The 22732-nt window shown below is 38.7% G+C and overlaps 1 protein-coding gene across 12 annotated transcripts in view; it reads left to right on the plus strand.

The window, feature by feature from the left end:
* The window catches only part of UCHL5 (ubiquitin C-terminal hydrolase L5), a 37381-nt gene extending 15453 nt beyond the window's left edge, over positions 1-21928 (plus strand). For 4 of the 12 annotated variants that reach the window (XM_084978638.1, XM_084978640.1, XM_084978641.1 and 1 more), the window contains 8 exons: positions 5274-5399; positions 5521-5582; positions 5662-5792; positions 8240-8303; positions 14176-14278; positions 15355-15468; positions 18791-18889; positions 21255-21928. In XM_084978638.1, the coding sequence (XP_084834764.1) occupies positions 5521-5582; positions 5662-5792; positions 8240-8303; positions 14176-14278; positions 15355-15468; positions 18791-18889; positions 21255-21299 (618 nt within the window). In that variant the 5' untranslated portion in view covers positions 5274-5399 and the 3' untranslated portion in view covers positions 21300-21928. Of the gene's footprint in view, positions 1-5273; positions 5400-5520; positions 5583-5661; positions 6175-7427; positions 8395-14175; positions 14279-15354; positions 15469-18790; positions 18890-21254 lie in introns of those variants that run through there. The other 8 variants (XM_084978642.1, XM_084978635.1, XM_084978643.1 and 5 more) reach the window with 5 other exon arrangements.
* Positions 21929-22732: the final 804 nt, after the last annotated feature.

Consider the following 22732-nt stretch of genomic DNA (forward strand, 5'->3'; position numbering starts at 1 on the left):
TCAGCCGAAATCTGAAGGTTAAGCGGGTATTGTCTGGGGAGAGAGGCTGAGGGTGGTCCCAGATTCCTAGGAGCTTCGTGGCAGAAGAGAGTTAGACTGTCAAACGTCCTTCGGTCGGGCGGTGTGACTGGGGCAGGGGAGCAGGCGCGACACCCCGGCCGGAGATGCGCAGCTGGAAGATCGGCCTGTCAGTCCGCTTTCAGGGCGGCTCGGCGGAGACCCGGCGGTTCGTAAGCACCGCAAGGAGCCCTCTTTCACATCCACTGCGGCGCCTGTCCGGACCACAGGCCCTCTCGCTTTGTTCCTTTGTGTGTGGTTTCTAGCCCAAAGGGGACGTCGTGGTCGCGGCGGCTGATGGCGCTCCGGCCGTCCTGTCTCGGTGCCCCCTCCAGCCAGCAGGAGGGGCTCCCCTCCCCGCTCCCTGGCGACACTTGCCGGAACCTGCCCGCGCCCACATGCTTTCTCTTTGGCCAGACCTCAGTCACGTGGCTGAGGCGAGTGGGAACTGCCCTCATTCCAGGGGGACATGGACCCAGATACAACTTGGACCCTCTGTTCGAATGGACCAGGCAGAAGGTGGCTCCTAGAGAAGAGCTGCCTGCGCCCGCCGCAGAGTCGGGTCACGCAGGACGTCTTGGGCCGTGCCCGAGGCTTTTGTCTCTACCCCAAGAGCAGTAGGTTCCAGAGGTGTCTGAGGAGGGGACTCGATCAGGGTTCTTCTAGAGGAGATGACTTGGACTCCAGTGTGGGGAGTGCAGCGGAGGAGGAGGGCGCGGTGCAGGACGCGAGATGGCACATAGGTAGGCGGCTTTCGCAGCGGTCCCTGCACGACTGCTCCGAGGGTAGATGTGAACAGGTTGGGAGCAACCTCCCCTATGATACGCCCTTACCCTGATGGTTGGCTACAGAGATGCGGGAAGAGAGCATACCAGGGAGGATGCCTGTGTGTTTCCTTTTTCCCTTTAAAAAATGATAATCCTTGATCGATGACACACACTCATAGCCTCCTTTTGTTTATTTATTTGGCTACTTTAAGTGCTCACCACCCCAGTAAACTTTAACTGTCCTTTCCCTCTGTCCCTCCCTTCATCAAGGTAACCCCAAGGTTGAATTCTCTATACTGTTGCCTTGTTTCCTTTTACTGTATTTTTTTCTAATCTTCAAAAGGCTGTGTTTTTGTAAAAAGGATCATGCTCTATGTAGTTTTGGAGGACTTATTTTTTTGACTTGATATTAGATATTATTATTATTATTTTTTTTTTGTCTTTTTTGCTTTTTCCAGGGCTGCTCCTGCAGCGTATCATATGGAGGTTCCCAGGCTAGGGGTCTAATCGGAGCTGTAGCCACTGGCCTACACCACAGCCACAGCAACATGGGAATCTGAGCCGCGTCTGCAACCTACACCACAGCTCATAGCAACGCCGGATCCTCAACCCCCTGAGCAAGGCCAGGGATCGAACCTATAACCTCATGGTTCCTAGTCAAATTTGTTAACCACTGAGCCACAACAGGAACGCCGATATTATAGATGAGTAAGATTTATCCATGTTTATTATGATAGTTATTTTGCTGCTGCAAATAGTAATTGCATGAAATACATAAAGAGTGTTTACTCTCTGGATCAGCATTCCACTTTTCCACCTGCCATTTCACTTTCTAGGTTTCAGCCAATTCTGGCTGAGAATATTAAATGAAATAAACCGGTTTTATTTTATTTTGTTTGTCTTCTGGTCTTTTAGGGCCGCACTGGCAGCGTGTGGAGGTTGCCAGGCTAGGGGTTGAATTGGAGCTGTAGCTCCTGGTCTACACCACAGCTCAGGGCAACACCAGATCCTTAACCCACCAAGCAAGGTTAGGGATCAAACTCGCGTCCTCGTAGATGCTAGTCAGGTTCATCAACCACTGAGCCATGGTGGGAACTCCCTAATAAACCAGTTTTAAATCATGTGCTGTTCTGGATAGTGTGATGAAATCTTATGCTGTCCTTCTCTGTCCCATGTGGGATGTGAAGACTCCCTTTGCCCTCGTGTGTGCTGCCAGCCCGTTAGTGTAGGGAAAAATATCATATACATCAGGGGTTGGTACTGTCCATCTTTGAGGCATCCACTCACCAGGGGTCTTGGAAGGTCTCACCCAAGGGTAATTGGATTCTTGTGCTATATATAGCATAACCACTTGGTGGCGCTAAACTCATTTTAGAACCAGCAGAGCTGTCTTTTATAGCCATGACTGTTCACTCATGCACAAAATGAGCTTAATAAATTGTGGACAGCGTAAATCCTTATTTTATTTATTTTTTTTTTAGAGCCACACCTGCAGCATATGTAAGTTCCCAGGCTAAGGGTCTAATTGGAGCTGCACCTGCTGGCCTACAACCACAACAATGCCAGATCCAAGCCTCATCTGCAACTTACACCACAGCTCGTGGCAATACCAGATCCTTAACCCACTGAATGGTGCCAGTGATCAAACCCACATCCTCATGGGTACTAGTTGGGTTTGTAACTGCCGAGCCACAATGGGAACTCTGCATAAATCCTTATTAACATCAGAAGACCAGTATCCAAAGATCTTTCTTTTCCCTCCTTTAAAAAAAAAAAATTTGAGAGAGAGCGAGACAAAGAAGGAGCTTTGGAGTTCCTCTTGTGGGTCAGCAGGTTAAGAACCCGACCATGTCTACAAGGATTCTGGGTTTGATCCCTGACCTTGAAGTTCAGTGGGTTAAGGATCCCGCATTGCTGCAGGCTGCTGTGTAGGTTGCAGATGTGGCTTCGATATTGTGTGGCTTTGGCATAGGCCTGCAGTTGCAGCTGCAATTTGACCCTTGGCCTGGGAACTCACATTTACAACAGATGCCTCTGTAAAAAGAGAAAAAGCTTTATTGGGGGTTCGCATTGTGGCTCAGCAGAAACAAACTTGACTAGTATCCATGAGGACTCGGGTTTGAGCACCAGCCTCACCCAGTGGGTTAAGGATCTGGTGTTCCCATGGGTTGTGGTAGTATGAAGACATGGCACAGATGTGGTGTTCCTGTGGCTGTGGCTGGCAGCTACAGCTCCAGTTCGACCCCTAGCCTGGGAATTTCCACATGCTGTGGGTGCGGCCCTAGTTAAAAAAAAAAAAAAAGACAAAAAGAAGCTTTATTGAAATATAATTGATACACACAACCTGCACATGTTTAATATATACGGTTTGATGAGTTTGGAAGGCAATTTTTTCCTAATTCTTAAAAAATAAATTCTTAGAGCGATGGATTACTGATTTGTAGTCCTTAGATCATAGGAACGTTTGATAGTATTTTCTCCCATAGCCTCAGCATCTGGCCTAACATTGGGTACAGATTATGGCTTTAGTGTGTCATCATTTTGAAAGAACGTATGAATGAGTACAAATTTTAACTTTTGCTGACTTCCTCCTACCAACCCACACTCGGATAATTTTGGTCCAAGATAAGGGAGCATGAAATCTTGTTTCAGTTAATGACCTTTGTGATACCGCCTTTAATCATTCCAAATATTCATCCAGATTTACTTAAGAACTGTGATTCAGGTCAGGATACGTATTAAAAGAAACAAGCAGCAATGTTAATTGGATTCTGGATCTCCTGTTACATTCCCTAATTGGCAATCATAAGGTAGTTTTGTACAAAATTATTAAGAGAAATTATGGGAGTGTAGTGGTACCGATATTTGAGAACTGTTCTCTACTCAGAAAACAGTCTTGTCAGGGCATTTCTCAAACATGCTGCGGTGAAAAACCTGAGCACTGGTGGATGTTCACAGGACCTCAGAAGGCTCTGGCAACAGAAAAGTAGAGGAATATAAGAATTAATGAGGGAAGATAATTGAAAATTTTTCTTTTGAAATCAGTCAAGATAAAAATAATTTACCAAACTGTAAAATCATAAGCACATTAGCATTTTTGGAAAGACTCTAATAGAAAATGGTATTTAATTACAAAATAGTTAAAAATAAATAAATAAAGAAAGCAGTAGAACTAAGCTGTACTTCAAAAAAAATTATTTTTTGAAGTTCCTGTTGTGGCCCAGTGGGTTAAGAAACTGACAAATATCCCTGAGGGTGCAGGTTCAATTCCTCACCTTGCTCTGGGCTAAGGATGATTCAGCGTTGCTACAAGCTGTAGCATAGGTCACAGATGCAGCTCACATCCCATATTCCTGTGCATATTCCTGATGCAGCTGCAGCTTCAGTTCGACCCCCAGCCCAGGAACTTTGATATGCTACAGGTGCGGCCCTAAAATGGAGGGAAAAATCATTTTTCAGGTTTAGATCAATTAACTTTGCTGGTGTTCGCACTGATCCCCTGTGCCTCTTTCCATGTCTGTCATCTCAGCCCAGTGTAGATGCTGTAGGGAGTGTGGCAGAAGCCCTTGTCTGTAAGTAGGTGATGGTCTTGTTGGAGAGACCACATGCATACAGAGCCAGCCTCAAATGGTGGGCAAGTGCCTGACGTTCTAGAACCAGATCACCTGCCTCTTGCTTAGCTCTGTGCCCTTGGGGCAGGTTTTTTACCTCCTTGTGCCTCAGCTTCCACAGATGTAAAGTGGGGATAATAATATTACTCCTTCATAGGTCGTTGACAGGATTGAAAGAATTAATACATGTGAAATGCCTAGCAAAGTACCTGGCACATAGTAGGTGCTATCTAAATGAACTCTGACTAGAATCTGTCAAATAAACAGTATTAATTAACAGTTAATACCTGTTAATAAATTGTTAAATAAACAATGGCTAGATGACAGTGCTGTAAAGCTGGAAAATGTGTGGGCCATGTATACGCTTCTCAGAATTCAAATGAGGGAAGAAGCTAATGTGAGTTGTTGGATAATTTCCGTAAGAGCCAAGTAGGTGAGTTAGAGCTTGCTGCGGTCCTATAATAGGGGTTGAATGTTTATAGGTAGAAGTGAGCTTAGGAGGAATTGACAAAGAGGGAAGGAAAAGCTCTTCTGGCTTATTAATCAGATGTGTTTTAGACCGGGAAAGAGTGGCCTTGCTACCCTAACCAGATTGGTCTTCAGTGAGATGATGAGTTCATTTAATTTATTTGATTTCCCAGAATCTTCAGTTCCAGAATTGCAGCAAATTGCTGAAAAGAGATCAGAATGGAAATTAATCTTGTTTATCATACTTACGCTAAGACTATGCGAAATAAAATTTGGAAACTTAATTTTTTTCATATTTGGAGGATTACTGTCATCAGTTGAAATATTTTTTTTAACAAATTGATAATATTTTTGCTTTTATATTTTACAGGTAATTAATAATGCTTGTGCTACTCAAGCCATAGTAAGTGTGTTATTGAACTGTACCCATCAGGATGTCCATTTAGGAGAGACATTGTCAGAGTTTAAGGAATTCTCACAAAGTTTTGATGCAGCTGTGAGTATAATTTTATTATTCCTAAAACGCCCAATTTGTAGTGCTTCTTACTTTAATAGGTTACTGTTAAAATAAGTAAAGTGTTAAGTGGAAATAATGTATTGATTATTGTTTATTTCAGATGAAAGGTTTGGCCCTGAGTAATTCGGATGTGATTCGCCAAGTACACAACAGTTTCGCCAGGTAGAGACGCCGTGTGTTCAGTAAATACTGTTTCTTTCTTTGCTTGTTTGTCTCTCACTTTTTTTCTTTTCCACTGTAGACAGCAAATGTTTGAATTTGATGCAAAGACATCAGCAAAAGAAGAAGATGCTTTTCACTTTGTCAGTTACGTTCCTGTGAATGGAAGACTGTACGAATTAGATGGATTAAGAGAAGGACCGATCGATTTAGGTAATCTGGTTCCTATTGCTGGTATTTCACCTTTGACAAGGAAGAAAGATTGGCTGTTCACCTTTGTTTCAGCCACAGTGCTGCCTGAGTTTGGAAAGGGGAGAGGCCTGTAAGATGTAGTATCAAGCAGGCCCTAAGCTCTTCGGTACTTTAAGAAATTAAGTAGCAGGTACCAAGGGCAGAGTTGACTGCTGTAGTGCATTTAGTTTGGTCCTAAGAGAAAAAAATGTTTAACCTGTAGATTACATAATTTATTTTTTTTTTATTTTTTTATTTTTTATACACTTTTTTCATTTTTTAAAATTTATTTTTATTTATTTATTTATTTTCTTTTTTTTTTGCTATTTCTTGGGCTGCTCCCACGGCATGTGGAGGTCCCCAGGCTAGGGGTCGAATTGGAGCTGTAGCCGCCGGCCTACACCAGAGCCACAGCAACGCGGGATCCAAGCCATGTCTGCAACCTACACCACAGCTCACGGCAACGCCGGATTGTCAACCCACTGAGCAAGGGCAGGGACCGAACCTGCAACCTCATGGTTCCTAGTCGGATTCGTTAACCACTGCGCCACGACGGGAACTCCCATAATTTATTTTTTATTTTTCAGTTAACTTGTGAAAACTTCTTTTAGTGAATTCAAGTTATTGTCATTTTTAACCTGTCGATAAATACTAGCTCTGTCATCTTGTATTCAAAGTATTTTCCTTTGGATCATTCAGAATCACTGTAATTCAATGTTTAACACTCTAAAAATATTTTCCTTTAAAGTTTCTACTTAAGTAGGGCATCAGTGTGCCGCCCTTTGTGCCAAAGGGTGGATTTATGCTGATCCCACCCATGTCCAATCTTGAGCCAACTATTAATTGGTTATTGAGACTGAGGGTACAGTTGGTGGTTCTGGTACAGCAATGAACTAATAGGCCCTCAAAGGAATTTTAACTCCGTATTTTTACCTCATTAAGTTTTCTTTTTTTAAAATTAGCTTTAAGTCCTAATTTTAAGATCTATTTTAATGAAACCTATTTTAATGGAATCTAACATTATCTGCTATTCATAAAACTTTATACTTTGAGATTTTTTAAAAAATTAACAGGGAGTTCCTGTCATGGCTCAGTGGTTAGCAAACCCAGCTAGCATCCATGAGGACACGAGTTCAATCCCTGGCCTCGCTCAGTGGGTTAAGGATCTGGCGTTGCCATGAGCTGTGGTGTGTGGTGTAGGTCACAGAGGTGGCTCTGATCCCCCCTTGCTGTGGCTGTGGTATAGGCCGGCAAGCAGCCATAGTTCCAGTTTGACCCCTAGCCCTGAAACTTCCATATGTCTCAGCTGTGGCCCTAAAAAAACAAAAGACAAAAAAAAATTTTTTTTTAATGAAAAAATTTACAATTTCATTTTGCTTGTACCAAAATAACCATGCCCATGTCTAGAACCAACAGTTCATCTAATGAAGAGTTACATGTTTAAAAATACTTATTTTTCCTTGTGGCTCAGCAGAAATGAATCTGACTAGTATCTATGAGAATGCAGGTTTGATCCATGGCCTCGCTCAGTGGGTTAAGGATCTGGCATTGCCATGAGCTGTGGTGTAGTTCACAGACATGGCTTGGATCTGGCGTGGCTGTGGTGTAGGCTGGCAGCTACAGCTCTGATTCGACGCCTAGCCTGGGAACCTCCATGTGCTGTGGGCGCAGCCCTAAAAAGCCAAAAAAAAAAAAAAAAAAAAAACCACCAAAAACTTACTTTTCTTTGTTTCACACAGAAAATTAATAGAGTGTTCTTTTGATTCCCTGGAAATTGATTTCCTCTGATTTGGTGGTTGATCTGATCTCTGCATTTTTTCTCTTGGTTTCTATCTGGTCAGCCATTCTCTATTCATTAGATGGATCAGATATGAAGGAAATAAAATGTCAAAACTATTCTTAGCCAGTTTTGTTATACAGCTGGTGGCTATGCTAAAATTTGGCTGAAAAAGAGGATTGAAAACAACTGGCTAAAATTAGTTTTGCATTATATGAAGACTTCAGGTTTTGTTTTGTTTTGTTTCTCTATAGTTATGGTGGTGAGGAGCCAGACAAGGATTGACTCCTTATTTTGCCACTAGCATGTGTGCTGGTTTTTCTTAGCCCTCAGTTTTCATCATCTCAAACGTGAAGGTAGATAGCCTGTCTTCAGAGTCATGAGTTTTAATGAAATAATTCCCTAATTCACTGCGTTCTCAGACACTTGTTTAGCACTGCCAAGTGACACAATAAGGAGCAATGCAAATGATGATAATAATCTTTCCCCAGCCATGACTAGGAAAGAGTTGAAGCTTAGCACAGTTATGCTAAAAGGTTTTTACTGTCTTGAATATGCTAAAATATTAGCTAAAAGATGTTTTGGACCAAACTATTGAAATAATGTTACTGTTGATATTGTTCGACATAAATGCTTTTAAATTTCTTTCTAGGTGCATGCAATCAAGATGACTGGATCAGCGCAGTGAGGCCAGTCATAGAAAAAAGGATACAAAAGTAAATGCTCAGCTCGTCTCATTGGAATAACTAATGCTTCGGTTTTTCAACGTTCTGTAAACCTTTATTGTATTGTTGTTTTAGCAAAACTTATTGAATCTCTCTCTTTTTTTTTTTTTTAAATGACTGCACCCGTGGCATGTGGAAGTTCCTGGGCCGGGAATTGAACCCAAGCCCCAGTTGCAACATAAGATCCACGGCCCTGGATCCTTCACCCCACTGGTCCCACCTGCACCTTCACAGAGACCCGAGCTGTGCAGTCAGGTTCTTAACCTACTGTATCGCAGCAGGAACTCCTTCACCATCTCCTTTTGATGGGATTAGTATGCTTAGGAAATCCATTCAGAAAATCTAAATTCTGCATAGCAGTCCGTCATCATGTCTTTATAGAAATTATACATGCACACCTCCATTAAGTTAGATATTTTGTACAGTTACTTTGTAGTCTTGTTTTTAGGAGTATCTTTTTCAAACTAAACTTTATTTTGAGATAATTATATATTCACATTCAGTTTTAAAAATAAATCACTGAGGGAGTTCCTGCTGTGGTACCAGGGACTAATGATTTGGCTTGTCTCTGTGGCATTGCTGGTTTGATCCCCAGCCCGGTGCCATGGTTAAGGATCCCGTGTTGCCGCAGCTGTGGCCTAGGTCAGGAGCAGCTTGGATTCAGTCCCTGGCATGGTAATTTCCACAGGCCGAGGGTACAGCCAAAAAAGAAAAAGAAAAAAAAAAAAAAAATACAGTGAGGTCCTATGTACCCTTTACCCTGCAGCGGTAGCATCTTGCAAAAATACAGTCACAGCCAGATCTTGACATTGAGGTAGCCAAGATACAGAATAGTTCTATCACCACACTTGCTCTTCATGTTGCCTTTTTATAGCTACACCCACTCTTCCCTCCCACTACCACCCCCCATCCTTAATCACTAGTTTTATAATTTCTGTCATTTACAGAATGCTCCATAAATGGATTGATGTAATATGTATGATTGGCTTTTTGAATTGGCTTCTTTCACTTAGCATAGTTCTCTGGAGATTCTAGGCCGCTGATGTGGCAGTAGTGCATTCTTTACCCTTAAAAGACAGCTGGATTGTTTCCAGTTTGGGGCTATTATGAATAAAGCTGCAGTAAACACTTGCATGCAGATTTTTGTAAAAATGTAAGGTTTGGTTTCTTTGATTGCCTAGGGGTGCACTTGCTGAGCTGTATGGTAAATGCATGTTTGATTTTTTAAGAAATTGGCAGACTCTTCCAGGGTGGCTCTACTATTTTATTTTATATTCCCACCAGCAGTGTAGTATGAATGATCCATTTTCTCCGCAACCTTAGCTAGCATTTGGTTTTGTCAGAATTTTTTATTTTAGCCGTTTTGATAGGTGGGTACTGATACGTCATTGTGGTTTTGGTCTGCATTTCCCTAATGACTGATGTTGAAAATCTTTTCCTGCCTTGTGTTTATTTTGTAACTGGGTTGTTTGCTTTTTGACTCTTGAGCCTTGAAGTTCTTCACATACTCTAGATAATTACTCGTCCTTGGTCATAAGTGTTGTATGAAGATATTCTCCCCCAGTCTACAGGCCGTTCTTTGATCCTCCCGACGTGGCCTTTCGCAGAGCAAACACACTTAACTCTAACAAAGTCTCATCTGTCAGTCTTTCCAGCTATGAATTGTGTTTTTGTTATCTAGTCTAAGAATTCTTTGCCTCTCCCTAGACTCCAAAGGTTTTCTCCTCCTTTTTCTAAAAGGCTTATAGTTTAACATTTTTACGTTTAATTCTGTAATCCATTTTGAATGAATTTTTGTGTGGTGTGAAGTTTATTCAAGGTTTATTTTTTTGTCTCCGTTTGTCCAGCTGGTCTAGCACCATTTATTAAAAAGGTTGTCCTTCCTCTACTGAACTGCTCCTGCATCCTTGTTAAAAAACTGTTTGCGAATTCACTGTTGTGTCCCAGGTCTCTGTCTGCTCTCTGCCAGTACTACAGGCTTGATTACCATAGCTGTACGTTGTGAAATCAGGTAGCTCGATGCCTCCAACTTTATGCCTCCAGTTTTATTCTTTTCTCCTTCAAAATTGTTTTAGCTGTTGTAGTTACTTTACTTTCCTGTGTAGATTTTTAGTGTAATCTTGTCTGTCTACAAAAGTTCGTCTGGGACTTTGATAGCAACTGTGTCAAAGATCAATTTTGGGAAAATTGGCATTTTTACTATGGCATTTTACCTTTTTTCTTGCAATCCATGAATTGGTGTGTCTCTCCATCTGCTTGGATCTACTCTAATTTCTTTCATCAGCATTTTTTAGTTTTCAGCATACTAGTTCCATACATGTTTTGTCATGTTTATACTCAAATGCTTCATATTTTTTGAATGGTTACAAAAGGTAGTGTGTTTTTATTTTCAGTTTACATGTGATCATTGTTAGCATAAGAAATGCAGGTGATTTTTTTCCTTTGTCTTGTATCCTTTGACCTTGTTGAAATAATCCACCATTTTAGAAGGGGTGTGTGTGTGTGTATGTGTGTGTGTGTGTGTGTGTGTGTGTGTGTGTGAATTCCGTGGCATTTCCTACATAGATAATCATGTTTTCAAAGAGGGACAGTTTTGAATTTGTCTGTTTCTAATTTTAATTCTGTCGGTTTTGCTTCACATGTTTTTGCAGGTCTGTTTGGTGCATAAACATCTATATTCACTGTTTCTTCTTGGTGGATTTTTGACCTTTTCATTATTGCGCAATATCCCTCTCTAGTAATTTTCTTTGCTTTGAAGTTTATCTCATAGTAATATAGCCACTCCTGCTTTCTTTTCATGAATGAAAGAAAAATATGCATGAAATACATGGACGATGTTTTTTTTATATCCTTTTACTTTCAACCTATTTCATTGTATTTGAAGTGAATTTCTTACAGGCAGCATATATGACCATGTTTTTTAGTCTGCTCTGCCATTCTCTGTTTCATTTGGTGGGTTTAGCCATTTCCATGGAATGTAATGGATTTATAAAATTACATGTAAAATGAAATGTATTTCATAGAATATGTTTAATTAATTAATACAATATAATAATAATGATATGTTATGGTTTAAATCTACCATTTAAATTTTTTCTCTTTTCTTTGTTTCTTTGTTTTCTTTTTCCTGCTTTTCTGTGAGTTACTTGGACATCTATAATAGTTTTGAGTTTATTTCATTGTATGGCTTTTCTCATAGTTTCTTTAATTTATTCCAGTTTGTTGATGTTAACATTTTCCCAGTTTGAATGAAGTAGAAAACTCTTACCTTCCTGTGTGTACTCTTACTGTCCATAGTTATAATTATCTTAAATAATTTCTTTACGTACATTTAGGACTTTATCAGACAATATTATAATTTTTGTTTTAACTGTGAAACATATTTAGAAAACTTGAGAAGGAAAATACATTTTATTTACTCCTATTTTAACTGTTTGCATTGTGCTTCCTTCCTCATGTTCCAGAACGCAATTCTTTCATCCTTTTCCGTCTGTTTAGAAAACGTCCTTGAGCCATTCTTTGAGGGTGGATGTGCTGTCAACAGAGTGCTAGTTTTTCTTCATCTGCGAATGTCTTGATTTCCCTTTCATTCTGGAAGGTTATTTTCACTGTGCATAGGATTCTGGGTTCACAGTCTTTAAGCACTTGGAAAATGTTATTCCACTCCCCTCTGGCCTCCACTGTTCATGATAAATCCACCGTTTAAACTGTTTATTACCCTTTACATAAGGAGATGTTTCTCCTGTATTCCTCTCAAAAAAAAAAAATTTTTTTTTTTTTTTTTTGGTTTTCGTTTTCATATATTTGAATATGATGTGTCTTGGTGTGGATTTCTATGCATTTATCCTCTTTGGATTTTGTTCAGCATCTTGAATCTGTGGGTTTAAGTCTCTTGTCAAATATAGGAAGTTTTCAGCCTTTGGAATTTGGAGCATTTCTCCAGCCTCACCCTCTCTCTCACCTTTCTAGGACTCCAGTGACAGATATGTCCCTGCTTTAGTCCCACAAGTCCCTGAGGCTCTCTTAACTATTTATTTTAATCTCTTTTCTTTGTTCAATTGGGTAATTTCTATTTTTCTATCTTTCAATTCACTAATTCTTTCCTCTGTCTTCTCCATTCTGCTCTTGAGCTTAATCACTGAACTTTTTTTTAATCATTGCATATTTCAGTTGTAAAATTTCCATTTGGTTTTTATTTGTATCCTCTGTTTCTTTGATGAAACTTTTTTTTTTTTTTTTTTTTTTTTTTTTTGCTGCACTCGTGGCATATGGAAGTTTCCAGGCCAGGGATCAAAGCCAGCCACAGCTTCTGCCTACACTACAGCTGTGACAATACCAGGCCTGCCCCCGCCCCAAGGGCTCAGAACACTGCAGCCAGATCCTTAACCCACTGTACTACACCACACCAGGAACTCCTGTATCTTGATTTTCTTTAGGCTGCACCTTTAGTGATTTTATTTATTAGTTTGAAGAGTTTGTAGTGGAATCTTTATGGTTTTTTATATTTAGTATCATGTCATCTGCAGATAGTGAGGTCTTTGAATTTGGATGTCTTTTATTTCTTTTTATTGTATAATTGCTATGGCTAGTATTTTTAGTATTACTTTAAGTAACAGTGGTGAGCGTGGATATCGTTGTCTTGTTCCCGATCAAGGCAAAGCTTTGAGCTTTTCACAGTTGAGTATGCTGTTAGCTATAGGTTTGTCGTAAATGGCCTTTATTATATTGACGTATGTTCCCCCATAACAAGTTTGTTGAGAGTTTGTATCAGGAATAGATGTTGAATTTTGTCAGATGCCTTTTCTGCCTCTATTAAGATGCTCATATGACTTTTGTCCCTTTTTTTGTTGATGCGGTTATCACATTGATTGATTTATGGATATTGAACCATCTTTGCATCCCTGGAAATAAATACCCCATGATACCTCACGGACTATGATATATACATATAGATATATCTATATATATAATTTTTTTTTTTTGATCTTTGTCTTCTGAGGGCCGCACCCGCGGCATATGGAGGTTCCCAGGCTATGTGTCTAATTGGAGCTATAGCCGCCGGCCTACGCAAGAGCCACAGCAACAAGGGATCTGAGTCGTGTCTGCAACCTACACCATAGCTCACGGCAATGCTGGATCCTTAACCCACTGAGCAAGCCCAGGGATTGAACTTGCCGCCTCATGGTTCCTAGTCGGATTCGTTTCCACTGCGCCACAGTGGGAACTCCAAGGACTATGATATTTTTAAGGTATTGTTGAATTTGGTGTGGTAATAGTTTATTGAAGATTTTTGCACCTGAGTTCATCAGAGATGTTGGCCTGTAATTTTCTTTTTCTGTAGTGTCTTTGTCTGGTTGTCGTATCAGGGTAATGTTGGCCTTATAGAATGTGTTTGGAAGTGTTTCTTTCTCTTGAATTTTTTGTAATAGTTTGAGAAATACAGATACTAACTGTTGAAAAGTTTAGTAGAATTCCGCTGTGAAGATGTCTGGTCCTGGACTTTGCTGGGATTTTCTGATCGCTGGTGTAATTATGTTGCTGTCAGTCAGTCTGTTCAGATTTTCTGTGTCCTCCTGGTGCATATTCTTGGAAGGTTATTTGTTTCTAGTGATTTATCCATTTCTTCTAGGTTGCCCTATTTATTGATATAGCTATGATTATATTTGTGATGTTGATGGTAACTTCTCTTTAAGAAAGCTTTTGGAAATGTCAGTTTTTATTATTCGCTTATTGATAGATTGGTGTTCACCTCAGAGAATAAGGGGGTAGCCACAATAGATTATCTTAATTGGCAATAGATTATCTTAATTGTAATAATGTTACAATTCTTTATTACGTTATAAACATTAACTTTTTTTTTTAGGTACAGTGAAGGTGAAATTCGATTTAACTTAATGGCCATTGTGTCTGACAGGAAAATGATATATGAACAGAAGATAGCAGAGTTACAAAGACAGCTTGCTGAGGTTTGTGGTCATGTTTTTACATATAAATTTCTAGCTTAGTTATTCTCTCAGGGAATAACTTCACTTTTCTTTTTTCCTTCCTTTCTTTTTTAAAAATATAGTTACTCAAGTCTCTTTAGTAGTGGTTAAAAGAATACACTCTGGAGTCAGGCTGCCTAGATTCAGCTCCTGCCTTTGCCAGTTAAAGGAAGTATGAATTAGTGTGTAATTCTTTGTGCCTCGGTTTCTTCATGTAAAATGGGGATAATAATATTTACTTTATAAGGTTGTTGTGAGGATTAACTGAGATAATATATGTATAAACCACTTAAAAAAGTGACTGACAAATAGTAAGTGCTAAATAAGTGTTAGCTATTATTATTATTATTATTATAAATTACTGTATTTTTATTATGTAATTAAGCAAGTTAGAATATATTTCTCACAGAATTAATTGGGTACATTTAGATTCACATGTAGTCTTTACATAATTGGAGAAGACCTTTTTTTTAAACACACCTTTGAACACTTTTTGTTGTTGTTGTTGCTTTTTAGGGCTACCCCTGTGGCGTATGGAAGTTCCCTGGCTAGGGGCTGAATCAGAGCTACAGATGCCAGCCTGCACCACAGCCACAGCAACGTGGAATCCGAGCTGCGTCTGCAACCTACAGCACAGCTCACAGGCATCACCAGATCCTTAACCCACTGAGAGAGGAGGCCAGGGGTCGGACCTGCGTCCTCATGGATACTAGTTGGGTTTGTAATCCACTGAGCCACATTGAGAACTCCCTGATGGCATTTTCTTCAGAGTATAAGCACATTTATGTATTTGATAGCTGAATAGAAGGGGATAGCAATCAGTATATTATAGCATAGGTTGTTTTTAGGTAAAAATTTATGTGTTGTTGTAGAACGTATAAATTTGAAAGGTGCTACTTAGGGTTTTGTCTTTTCATAGTGAAGTTATTAAGTTGGTATTCTGTCATCGGTATTAAGATGAAAATTTGGGAGTAACTGTACCATGTTTATTACTTAAAAATATTTTAAACATAAGTCTCAGTCACTAGGGTGCGCTGTTTCTTTTTCTTTCCCCTAAGGAGGAACCCATGGATACAGATCAGGGTAGTAACATGTTAAGTGCTATTCAGTCAGAAGTTGCCAAAAATCAGATGCTTATTGAAGAAGAAGTACAGAAATTAAAAAGATATAAGGTATGTGTTTTCGATTTGTTCCTTTAATGTTTTAATACAGAGGGGCACATTTTAGCATGAAGGTATATCAAATGCTTGATTGTTTGCCGCATCACTTACACATTTTCAGAATAAAGAGTTGATTCCCTGGCACTCTAGAAGAAAGGTAACTAGTGAGGTTTCTTTTTAGTTTTTAAATTTATTTTTATTTATTAATTTTTTTTCTTTTTTTTTCTTTTTAGGGCCACACCTATGACATATGGAAGTTCCCAGGCTAGGGGTCAAATTGGAGCTGTAGCTGCCGGCCTACACCACAGCCACAGCAATATGAGATCCGAGCCACATCTGCGACTAATATCACAGCTCACAACAATGCCAGATCTTTAACCCACTGAGAAAGGCTAGGGATCGAACCTGTGTCCTCATGGATACTAGTTGGGTTTGTTACTACTGAGCCACAACAGGAACGCCTCTTTTTTATTTTTTTAAAGGATTATGATGAACAGATTAAAAAAAATTTTAAATACATTTTATTGGTGTATAGTTAACTACGAACAGATTTTTAACATACTTGATGCTTCAGTTCACTGAAATTATTGCTGATGCTCAAATTATCCTATCTTTGGCCATTAGAAGCCCCTTTCAGGCTGCCTCCTCAGTCCTTTTGATGTGACTCTTCATCTTTGATAACTTCCTCGCTCTCCACTATGACAAGATGTTTCAAACTCCTCTGTACGTCTGCTTCAAACTTGGAATCGTCTGCTTTTTCAAGCAGTCCTGAGTGGTTTTGGTGAGAAGTGGTGTTTAGAACCACTCTTTAGATGCTCAGGGTGCTCAGTGATTGGTCATGATTTCTAAGATGTTTAGAAGCTAAGAAATACTATTTAAAATATATTTCCTGTTTTATCTTTGAAGAGAAAAATACAACGTGAATTCATATTAAAACTCAGATTTAGGATTGATGCGCTTTATGTTTAAAGTCAAGCATTTGTATATTTTCATTTCAGCTGAAATACTTGGTTTCTAACACATTAATATAATGACTTGCTTTATGCTACCTGTATGTGTGTGTACATATGTGTATCTAAGCATATACAAAAAGGTTCAGAATAACAGTATTAGTGACAGCTGAGAAGATTTTTCTTAAGTTGACTTTTCCTTAGGGTGTATTTCATTCGGGATGTACAATCAAATTAGTGCTTTTTTTTTCTTTTTAGGCCCCCACTCACAGCATATGGAAGTTTCCAGGCTAAGGGTCAAATCAGAGCTGTAGCTGCTGGCCACAGCCACAACCACAGCAGTGCCAGATCCAAGCCACGTCTGCAGCCTATACCACAGCTCATGGCAGTGCCAGATCCTTAACCCACAGAGCAGGGCCAGGGATAAAACCCATGTCCGCATGGATACTAGTTGGGTTCGTTAACACTGAGCCATAACAGGAACTCTAAATTAGTGCATTTTTTTAAATTCACTTGAAAATTTTTTTCTCTTGATTTTTTTTTTAACCACCAATTTATATACAGATGGGTTCATTTGTTTTATTTCATTTTCCAGTTTTTTAGTGTTTTAGATTTTTATTTAATTTTAATTATGTCAGACATGTAACTTGGAGTCAGATACTAAGCAGGGCTGTCTCTATAATGTCTTTCTCCTTTACTTGCAATCTGTCTGATAAGCTTTTTTTCGGAGAGTGAAGGGAACATTGGCTCTTGTAGGACTTTGGGAGTGGCTGTCACAGTAGAAAGAGCAGGTTTGCATTTGAAGTTCAGCTGAAGGCAGGGATATTGTTCTTTTTCTTTTTGTTACTTCTGCAGTGTGGGCATAGTGCTTTGCAACATAGTAACCAGCAAACAAATGATCGTTAAAATAAATGCACCTTGGACTAGTAGGATTTCTTCAGCTGAATGTGGTAGGGGCTGACTCCAGAGTATTCCAGGCAGGAGAAAAGAGGGCCGGATTCATGGAGTCAGGAAAGTAAGGGTTGAAAGCTCGAATATTATCTTCTATTTTACATGATACAAAAAGAGAACTATTGATTATTTGTATATTCTTATGCAGTGTTTCTACATAATTAACTAACTGTATTTGCCTCAAATAAAACAAAGTTTTTAGAATCTTTTCCTGCTACGTTGTTTGAGAATGCTTTGTTCAGACAGAGATAAACTGATTCTCATGCTGATATAAAATGAACACCTGTTAAGATTTTATTTAGTTTGTTAATTACTGGAACGAACCTGTAAGTTGTCACAATGAGTTCAAAGGAGAAGTCAGAGAAATTCGAATTTATATGAAGTAAAGGAATGTTGAAATGAATTTGCAAAAGATAGAAATTGTTGTTTTTCTATGGAAAAGAAAGTAAATTGAACTCCTCCCAGACAATATTTAATAGCTCAGTGGCATGAAAGGCTAGAATCATGTAACTTGGGAGAGTGTGCTTTAGATGCACGTGGTTTTCCCATGAAGCACAGATTTTTTCCCTACAGTCTGTTCCCTTTTGGTCAAAACTAATTCAAAGGAAGATTGTTCCTAATCACACAGTAAAGCTGGTTTCATTACATGTGGCCTGATTATTATTATAGGTATAGAAACAAGATTAATTTGTTATGTGGGCCTTAAATTTGCTTTCATAAGTTAATTTTTCAAAAATTATTTCAGATCGCACCTTTTTAAATTGAAGCACAGTTGATTTATGAGGTTTCAGGTATAGAGCAGTGATTCCATTCTGTTTGTGTGTGTGTGTGTGTATTCTTTTTCAGCTTTTTTTCCATTATAGATTAACACAAGATACTGACTATAGTTCCCTGTGTTGTACTGTAGGTTCTTGTTTTTTCAGATTAGACTTTCAGAAGCCTCTGTATTTGCTAAGCCAAGAGTAGAAAGCTACAGCCAAGGAACTCTCTCCATATGTTTTATTGAAATAGTCTTTATTCTCAGTGGGAATGGAGTCTCATTTATTTCTAGTATTTTCTCCTATGAAAATTGAGTATTTACTTCCATTTTTTTTTCTTTTTTTTTTTTTTAGGGCCGCACTCATGGCACATGGCAATTCCCAGGCTAGGGGTCGAATGGGAGCTGTTGCTGCCAGTCTGCGCCACAGCCATAGCAACGTAGGATCCAAGCCACATTTGTGACCTACAGCAAAGCTCATGGCAACTCAGGATCCTTAACCCACTGAGTGAAGCCAGGGATCAAACCCGCAACCTCATGGTTCCTAGTCAGATTTGTTTCCACTGCACCACGATAGGAAGTCCTTTTCTTCCATTTCTATTTTGAGTTGGCTGAAAAAATTATCAGAAACTTAGTGAAAATGTAAAGGTAGTGTGGTTTAATATTTTGTTTGCAGATTGAAAACATCAGAAGGAAGCATAATTATCTGCCTTTCATTATGGAACTGTTAAAGACTTTAGCAGAACACCAGCAGTTAATACCTCTCGTAGAAAAGGTAAGTATTTATTGGTAAATTCCTAAATTAGATTGAGATTTTCCAAAACACTTTTTTGGCTTGAGTAGAGATAAATTTGTTGAAGCTTTTTAATATGCACTTTTTGCCTTTACCTGTTGTTTTACATACTAGATGAGATTAGTTCAACCTAAAATTGGAAGATGAAAATAGAGGGTTGTGCACTGCTTCTGTAGTCTTCAGGAATCCCGGTTGTGTTACATTAGAATGAAATTTTAAAACATTTTCCTTTCTTTAAGCTGAAAAGAAATTATTGATTTTAATAGTTGAAGTAAGAGATTTTTTTTCGTATTTAATTTAGCAAAAGTTTAAATTATCATAGACTTAGAACTAGAGTGGATATTGAAGGGGGTGGGGGAATGTAGCTTAGCCAATGAAACAGGTTTTCTTATTCCTAAGAGAGTATTTTTTTTTCACTAGGGGAAAACTAGTATAGGTTACTGAAAAATTCTGACTCCTAAGACTTTTTTCCTTCAGCATAAGGCACTTTAATAAAATTTTTGAATATATGCAGATTCAAGTTTATTCTGTGTCAGTGTTTTCAAGTTTATTCTGTATCAGTGTTCTGAAAGTGGCGACTTTCACTGGATACTCTTTAAAATACATATTACCTGGCCCCTCCCCAGATACTCTGATATGGGGAAAGAATCTTTAATAAGTTCCCCCAAGTGATTCTAATGCACCTGGTCTATTTACCACATTTTGAGAAATACTTTGAGAAGAACTACTAGGCAAGTAAAATTTGGGACCATTAACTTAAAGACCAGAATACATGGTAGGTATATTTTTCTTATTAATTTAAAAGTTCATGAAGCAAAGATACATTTCAACGCAATTGTTTTATATCATCATACCTGCTAAATCATCCAAGATGTGAATTGAGGTTTTGGTGAATACCTTATACAGCTTAGATCCAACGTTTAGCATTAAATGTAGGAATTATTGCAAAAAAGACAGCTAAATCTTCTCTTTTCCATATAGATTTTTCTATTCATGGGTCTCGACATGTTAAAGTCATAAAAGTCCAAGATGGGAAACATTAAAGTTTTAGGTTAACAGTTAAGGTCCTGTGACTCTCAAAATTGGTTGGTAGCAGGGTACCTAGATACTGTGTTCTTTGTATGAAGCACTGTGGAATGTTTCTTTCTTTTTTTTTTTTTCTTTTTTTTTAGAGCCACACCCACAGCCTATGGAGGTTCCCAGGCTGGGGTCTAATTGGAGCTGCAGCTGCCAGCCTACACCCCAGCCACAGCAAGGTAGGATCCAAGCCGTGTCTGCAACCTACACCACAGCTCACGGCAACACCGGATCCTTAACCCACTGAGCTAGGCCAGGGGCTGAACGCGTAACCTCATGGCTCGTAGTCGGATTCGTTTCTGCTGCACCACGATGGGAACTCCTGAAATGTTTCTTTCTTGAAAATGTTAAACAAAGGAATGATAAGGACTGTGGTGCTAAATCATGTTACCGGGTTTTAAGTGTAGATAAATGTATTGAGACCAAACGTTACTAGAGACATTTTAAATGTATGTATTTTCTTTCAAATTGGTCTATGAATAAACATTTTTGTGCAAATTAATAAAAGGTCCATTCTTGTTTGATTTTAATGACAGCATATTTTCTTACTTTTTAAGAGGAAAGTTAGAGTACAAACAGCTTTTCCGCTTTTGGGTTAGAACCATGCTTCCCTAGTTCACATTATTTTGGACACACGGTGGCAGTATATGAATGCCTAGTGTTGGTGGACTACCAACTCAGTGTTCTGGTGTTTGTATTGGTTTTATTGAAAAGGTCGTTACTGACTTCCTAGCTTTTGTCTGTTTCTCCATAGTGGAAAGAGCATAATATTCTAGTCTTCTAAAAGCTTGCTTCTCAAAGTATTGCCTGAGGACCAGCAGAACTGTCATTACCTGAGAGTGTGTTAGAAATTTAGATCCTAGGGGCATTTCACTGAAGCAGTCTGCGTTTAAACTCTTATGTAAAACTCATTTATTCAAATATGCAGAAATTAATACAGAATTTTGCTCATACTCGATTTGTTTGATAAATGGGCACATATGTAAATACATTGTTCTGAAATAGTTGTGAACGAGTATGACTTGATGGAATGAATAAGTATGTATTTTTATTATAATAACACATTTCAACTTAAGAAAGAACTGCAAACCAAACATCCTCGGAATAGTTTGTTCCAGTTTGCAAGCTATAAAAGATAATGCTCTAGAAATCTTACAAACAGTGCTTTTCAAGCCTTTTAGTTTAAGAATGCCCTCTTAGACACATTCTATTTTAATATGATCTAAGACAGATTTTTAGGTTTTTATAACTTACTGTCTTTAATTTCTAGGCAAAAGAAAAACAGAATGCGAAGAAGGCACAGGAAACCAAATGAAGAACATGCTTTGGGATGTGTACGCATTTCTGCTTCTGCACTTATTTTCGTGGAATCCATTAGGTATAAAGAACTTTGAGCAACATTGGAATTGACTCTGCACGTTTGGCGGTAGTACCAGTCTGTCTAGTCCATTATTAATGCATGGATTCACAAGCTCTCCCTATCTGCATCCTGTGCATGGAGTGCATTTAAATAAAGGTGATGTTCGGAGTGCTTGCCCCCATTCCATTTTTTGACATTGGATCTGAGAACTCCTGCTGGTTCTCTGCATATATAATGTACACCATAATGAACCTAGAAAATGAACAAATGATAGTCTCTATCTGTAATGGTTATGATTAATTTTGCAATCTTTTAGCTTGGTTAAATGCGTAAAATTTATAAATACCAGACCTTGAGTGAACTGAATGTCTTGTTTTCATCATCAATGAGAAAAAATCAGTATTTCTGTGTTTGGTATCTGAATATTTTGAGGATTTCAAAACGATTATCTCCTATATGTCAGTTATTTGGAAAAGCTTGATTTTAATGCAGATCGTTTGAAAAAGAGCAAAAGAATAATTTCTACTGATTTTCATTGCTACTAGTAGAAAAAGTAATAAACATCCCGATTTTATTTTAGCAAACTTTTTTCGGTGCTTGGGGTTCTTTCTTTATGTATTACAGAGTTGTTTCAGGAAGGTGTACTGTATGTCAAAGAGAAATTTTAGGTTAAGAACAAATTGTAAAAGATTTCTGGTGTTACTTTCAGTTTGGCAACATGTTTTCAAGCTGCTAAGATGTATCTTTATTAGTTGGGGTTCGGTAACCAGGCTACCTATCTGCTTCTTTTTAGAAAAGGACGGTGTGGTAGACGATGCTTCTGTGCCAGTTTGAACAAGTTAGTACAGTCTCGTAGTGTCCAGGAGCCCTCTGCAGTTTGCCCACAGTGGAACTTTTTTGGAATTTTTTTATTTTATGAAGTAATATTATATTCTTGCTCTTAATCTGCCTTTCCAAGTTAAACTTTAAAGAAAATTTTATAAAACTTTTCTTTATAGAGGAAGTGATCTTTTTTTTTTTTAATAGGTACATTTCTGAAATTAGTAGATGACTTTTTAACATTTTTATTGTGGAAAGATTTAAACATGTAGAGGGGGCTGTGTATGCATGAATATTTTAAGGGTTATTATTAAGCTTACTTACCGTACTTTGTTGTTGTTGTTGTTGTTGTCTTTTTAGGGCCGCAGCCGCAGCATATGGAAGTTTCTGGGCTAGAGGTCAAATTGGAACAGCAGCTGCTGGCCACAGCAATGCCAGATCTGTGTTGCATCTGCAACCTGCACTCCAGCTTGTGGCAGTGTCGGATCCTTAACCCACTGAGGGAGACCAGGGATTAAACCCACATCCTCATGGATACTAGTCAGGTTCTTAACCCACTGAGCCACAGT

This window comes from Sus scrofa, chromosome 10 (genome assembly GCF_054392235.1).
Source record: "Sus scrofa isolate SSC_HxYL_T2T_F1_AM1 chromosome 10, Sscrofa_HxYL_maternal_Yorkshire_Landrace_v2.0, whole genome shotgun sequence".
NCBI lineage: Eukaryota > Metazoa > Chordata > Mammalia > Artiodactyla > Suidae > Sus > Sus scrofa.